Here is a 5,845-nt window from a genome sequence, read left to right as displayed (position 1 = left end):
CTCCGCCTCCCGGGTTCAAGCGATTCTCCTACCTCAGCCTCCCTAGTAGCTGAGATTACAGGCACCCGCCAGCACGTCCAGCTAATTTTTGTATTTTTGGTAGAGATGGGGTTTCACCATGTTGGCCAGGCTGGTCTCGAACTGCTGACCTAGGCGATCCGCCCGCCTCGGCCTCCCAAACCGCTGGGATTACAGGCGTGAGCCACTGCGCCCGGCCGTGTGAGTGAATATTACTTGAAAATTAAGTTGAGCCCCTCATCCCTGCTGAATTTGGACTGACAGCGTTCTAAAAATCTCTTATCAACCTAAATATGCTAGTTGATAAAGGAAACGATTAATCAAGATTGTCCTAAACAGTACAATCCTCCTTAAGCTCGCTCTAAGGTTCTAAAACGATCAGAAAAGGCATGGGCCCCCGCGGTCAGACTTTCCCAGCCAGGCTGCCTCAAGAGGCGGATATTAACCTCTCAGGACGGAAGTTCCGGAGCCTTCAAACTCTCGGGGAAGCAGCTCGGCAGCGGACCAAGATGGCGGCGCCCAGTGAGGGACAAGCGTTTGCCGTAGGGATTGAAAAGAATTGGGGTGCAGTAGTTCGCTTCCCCGAAGGGACCCCCCAGAAAATCCGGCAGCTGATAGATGAGGGGATTGCCCCGGAAGAGGGAGGCGTGGACGCGTGAGTTCACGAGTTAACCCTGGGTCCGGCGTTGGAAGATTGGAGAAGGCTTGGGGAAGGGGTGGCGGGTGGGTGGGGGGGTTCCCCTCGGTCGGCGACTCGGGCAGTGGGGAAGGCTTCTTCTTAGAATCTGAAAGATACTCTGGTTACTATCTTTGATCGGCTTTGATCTTCCCCTCGGGATGTACCAGATTCCCAACCGCAGCCGAAATTTTGTCATCGGACATTGTTTTTGGAAGGAAAGAGGACCGTTAACTGAATGAGTTCACTTGACTTCTCTTAATTGGGGATTCTTAACCTTTTTTTGTGCCGTGGACCCCTTTGGCTCTCTGGAGAAGCTTATTAACTCTCAGAATATTTTTAAATGCTTAAAGTAAATTACATAGGATTATAAAGGAAACCAGTTAGATTGGAATGTAGTTATCAAGATAGTACAAGGAAAAAGTTATGCAGTAACATGCTTTTTATTAGAGTCCATAATATCTAGTAGTATGTGTTGTCAACCATAATTTTGAAGTAGTGATGAGCACAAAGGTATTTGAAAACATGCAACCACTATAATGTGGGAACATTATTTCCATTGGTGACAAATTAGCAGGTACTGCTAATAACTACTATGGTGTTTTTACCTTCATTCATAATAGAAGAAAATGCTAAATCTTGTCATTTAGAGAGAAATAAATGTCATTTTTACCCATCCAAGTTTATGGATGCTGTGAATTTTTTTTCCCCAGGAACCACACCCCCTTGAGACTCTCTGTGAATCTCTGAGAGTCTTAGAATAAGTTTATTTCTTTTGAGCTATAATCGTTGATGTAATCCTATTTTTATTAAAATAATGCTTGTCGCCGGGCACGGTGGCTCACGCCTATAATCCCAGCACTTTGAGGAGGCTGAAGCGGACAGATCACGAGGTCAGGAGATCAAGACCATCCTGGCTAACACGGTGAAACCCCATCTCTACTAAACTACAAAAAATTAGCCGGGCGTGGTGGCCCGCACCTGTAGTCCCAGCTACTCGGGAGGCTGAGGCAGGAGAATTGCTTGAACCTGGGAGGTGGAGGTTGCAGTGAGCCGAGATCGCGTCACTGCACTCCAGCCTGGGTGACAGAGCGAGACTCCGTCTCTAAATAAATAAATAAATGCTTGTCTTTCAGCAGTTCCCCAGGCACTGTTGAAATGCCTTCCACTGAAAATGAGAGAATTGCTTTGCTGAGTTTTTTTCTCCCTGATTTTTTTTTTCATGAAATCTCCCGAAGATCTTTACTTTGATTCGAATTTTCTAATTGGTTCTTTTTTTTTGGAAGGAGTGGGTAGCAAAGGTCCCTCCGGGTAGAAATATCAAAATTGTTTTTTCTGCTGTTAAGAGTCCAATTTCTGCCAGGCGCGGTGGCTCACGCCTGTAATCCCAGCACTTTGGGAGGCTGAGGTGGGCAGATCACGAAGTCAGGAGTTCCAGACCGGCCTGACCAACATGGTGAAACCCCGTCTGTCCTAAAGATACAAAAAATTACCCGGGCCCACGCCCGTAATCCCAGCTACTGGGGAGGCTGAGGCAGGACAATTGCTTGAACCTGGGAGGTGGAGGTTGCAGTGAGCCGAGATCACACCATTGCACTCCAGCCTGGGCGACAGAGGGAAACTCCATCTCAAAAAAAAAAAAAAAAAAAAAAAAGGAGTCGAATTTCTGAAGAGATTCAAATTGTATAATGCATACTTGAAGTCTTGAGTCTTATTTTCTGTTTACTAAAGTTATGCAAAATACTTGTGGAGAACAGTGAGTGAGTGAGGAGAATAGTTTGCTAGGATTAGTGGAGCCCTTGTAGAGGTAGAAATTGATTGAAGTTTAGACATGGGTAAACTGTAAAGGGTTTTGAATGCCAGACTGAAGAATTTGGATTTTATTTAGTAAGTATTATAAAACCATTGAAAATAATAAACTGAGGAATGACATGAGTAAAATGATTTTTAGGAAGCTTAAAATCCAGCGTTGGTCTGATTTATGATACGATGTGTAGAGAAGCTAGATAACATTTAAGCAGAGGGTATTGTGAAAGGTTTACCAACAGTTTTGCCACTTTATATTAGGAAGGACACGTCTGCCACATCCCAGTCAGTTAATGGATCACCCGAAGCGCAACAGCCTTCATTGGAATCTACAAGCAAAGAAGCCTTCTTTAGCAGAGTGGAAACGTTTTCTATATCCTTTTTTAGTTCATGTGAATTGCACTTTCTGCCTGCTTCTAGAATTCCTCCAAGGTATTACACCACTTACTGCGATGTTTTAAACTTAAGAATCTAACCTTGGTAAGAAATTATATAGGAAAGTCAGCGTCCTAATATGTTATCACTCAGAGGGACAGTTGAGGTTGTCTAACCTTTTCTTTTCACAGAAGAAAAAACTAAGAGCCTGAGAAAAGAAGAAATAATAACTAATACTTGTATATAGTATGTTTTTGCATATATTATCACATTCGATCTTGACCTTAAACCTATGAAAATAAGCATTATTATTATACTTGTTTTACAGAAGAGGAAACAGTTTGGGGCAGGTTATATGACTTGCCCAAGATGAACCTGTTAGCAAATGGCAGATAGAGGATTATAATCTAATGTTTTTTAGATTATTAGAGACTATACTACTATAATGTCTCTTTCTAGATTTTCCTTTGTGTATTAGCTACCTATTGCTGCATAACAAATTGCCCTAAAACTTAGTGATCTTAAAACAACAAACAGTTTTTATTTCATAATTTCTGTGGATCAGGAATCCAGGCATGGCTTAGCTGAGTCCTCTGGCTCAGGGTCTCTCACAGGCTGCAATTAAGGTTGGTCAGGGCACTGTCATTTCAAGGCTCAACTAGGAAAATTGTCTCAAAAGAAAAAAAAAAGAAAACAAAACAAAATTAGCCAGGTGTGGTGGTGCTCACCTGTAATCCCAGCTACTCAGGAGTCTGAGGCAGGAGAATAGCTTGAACCTAGGAGGCAGAGTTTGCAGTGAGCCGAGATCGCGCCACTGCGTTCCAGCCTTGGCGGCAGAGCAAGACTCCGTCTCAAAAAAAAAACAAACAAAAAACAAACTAGGAAAGAGTCCACTTCCAAACTCAGTCATTGGCACATTGTTGGCAGGATTCATTTACTTGTGTCTATTGCACAGAGGGCTTCAGTTCTATACTGGCTGTTGGCCAGAGATGCCCCTCGCCACTTGGTTCCTTGCTACGTGGGCCTCTCTAAAGGAAAGTTCACAACTTGGCAACTGGCTTCCATCAGAGTGAGCAAGCGAGAGAACAAGATACAAGCCAGCCTCGTTTTGTAGTCTAATCTCAAAAGTGACATCTCTTCATTTTTGCCATATTTTATGCATTAGAAGCAAGTCACTAGGCCAGCCCATACTCAAGAGGAGCAGATAACACAAGGGCATGAATATAAGAAGGAGGGATCATTGGAGCCACCTTAAAAGCTGTTCACATCACCTTGCTTTGAGAGAAGTCTTTAGTAGCTCCAGCTGCTTTTTTTTCCTGCAAGTTTGCACCCCCACCCCAGTGTGTGTGTGTGTGTGTGTGTGTGTGTGTGTGTGTGTAGACAGAGTCTTGCTATGTTGCCCAGGCTGGTCTCGAACTCCCGGCCTCAAGCAATTATGCTGCCACAGCCTCCCAGAGGGTTGGGGGTACAGGCCTGAGCTGCCAAACCTGGCCCTGAATTTCTGTCTTATAAACTATTAACAAGGTCTTGACCTAGGAATCAAAAATTAACCAAAATTAAGCCATAAAATAAGCCAAATCACACATCTTTTTTTGATCAAGAAACTAATACTGGCTAGGCACGGTGACTCAGCCTGTAATCCTAGCACTTTGGGAGGCCAAGGTGGGCGGATCACCTGAGGTCAGGAGTTTGAGAGCAACCTGGCCAATATGGTGAAACCGTGCCTCTACTAAAAATACAAAACTAGGCCAGGCATGGTGGCTCACGCCTGTAATCCAAGGACTTTGGGAGGCTGAGGCAGGTGGATCACGAGGTCAAGAGTTTGAGACCAGCCTGGCCAACATGGCGAAACCCCGTCTCTACTAAAAATACAAAAATTAGCCAGGCATGGTGGCACATGCTTGTAGTCCCAGCTACTCGGGAGGCTGAGGCAGGAGGATCACTTGTACCTGGGAGGCAGAGGTTGCAGTGAGCCGAGATCATGCCACTGCACTCCAGCCCGGGCGACAGGAGTGAGACTCCATCTCAAAAAGAAAAAAAAGAAAATACACAATTAGCCGGGTATGGTGGCATGCGCCTGTAATCCCAGCTACTCAGGAGGCTGAGGCAGGAGAATTGCTTGAGCCGGGGAGGCAGAGGTTGCAGTGAGCCGAGACCACGCCACTGCACTGCAGCCTGGGCATCAGAGAAGACTCCGTCTCAAAAAAAAAACTTACACTGGAATATTACCCAGATGAAAAAGTAAGTGCATACCAGCTATCACATTGCATGTTTCAAGAAGAGACATTAAGTGTTATGTCATAAGTTTATTTACAAACATACCTAGTGTGCTGTATGCCTGAGTTCAAGAATTTGATCCATTGTTTTGTTTCCTTTTTTCCGTTCAACTTTTTTTTTTTTTTTTTTTTTGAGACGGAGTCTCATTCTGTTGTCTAGGCTGGAGTACAGTGGTGCCATCTTGGCTCACTGTAACCTCCACCTCCTCGGTTTAAGCAATTCTCCTGCCTCAGCCTCCCGAGTAGCTGAGATTACAGGCGCCCGCCACCATGCCTGGCTAATTTTTTGTATTTTAGTAGAGATGGGGTTTCACTGTGTTGCCCAGGCTGGTCTCAAACTTTTGAGCTCAGGCAATCCGCCTGCCTCGGCCTCCCAAAATGCCAAGATTACAGTCATGAGCCACCATGCCCGGCCTTTTTTTCTTCAACTTTTATCATCAGTTCCGGGGTACCTGTGTAGGATGTGCGGGTTTGTTACATAGGTAAACGTGTGCCATGGTGGTTTACTGCACAGATCAATCCATCACCTAGGTATTAAGCCCAGCATCTGTTAGCTATTCCTCCTGATGCTTTCCTTCCCCCACCTCCCACCTCCAACAGGCCCCAGTGTATGTCATTCCCCCCATGTGTCCATGTGTTCTCATCGTTCAGCTCCCACTTATAAGTGAGAACGTGTTTGGTTTTCTGTTCCTGT

General features: G+C 44.9%; 1 protein-coding gene across 1 annotated transcript in view; it reads left to right on the top strand.

Moving 5' to 3' along the window:
* Positions 1–502: 502 nt before the first annotated feature.
* Positions 503–5,845, top strand: part of ZC3HC1 (zinc finger C3HC-type containing 1) — a 34,439-nt gene continuing 29,096 nt past the window's right edge. The window contains exons 1-2 of the mRNA XM_032761729.2: positions 503–673; positions 2,762–2,873. Coding sequence (XP_032617620.1) covers positions 528–673; positions 2,762–2,873 — 258 coding nt within the window. The 5' untranslated portion in view covers positions 503–527. The remainder of the gene's footprint in view (positions 674–2,761; positions 2,874–5,845) is intronic.

The sequence above is a fragment of the Hylobates moloch genome, unplaced genomic scaffold (assembly GCF_009828535.3).
Source record: "Hylobates moloch isolate HMO894 unplaced genomic scaffold, HMol_V3 SCAFFOLD_1, whole genome shotgun sequence".
NCBI lineage: Eukaryota > Metazoa > Chordata > Mammalia > Primates > Hylobatidae > Hylobates > Hylobates moloch.
The sequence above is the reverse complement of the archived record's forward strand: the minus strand, read 5'-3'. Positions and strand labels throughout refer to the sequence as shown.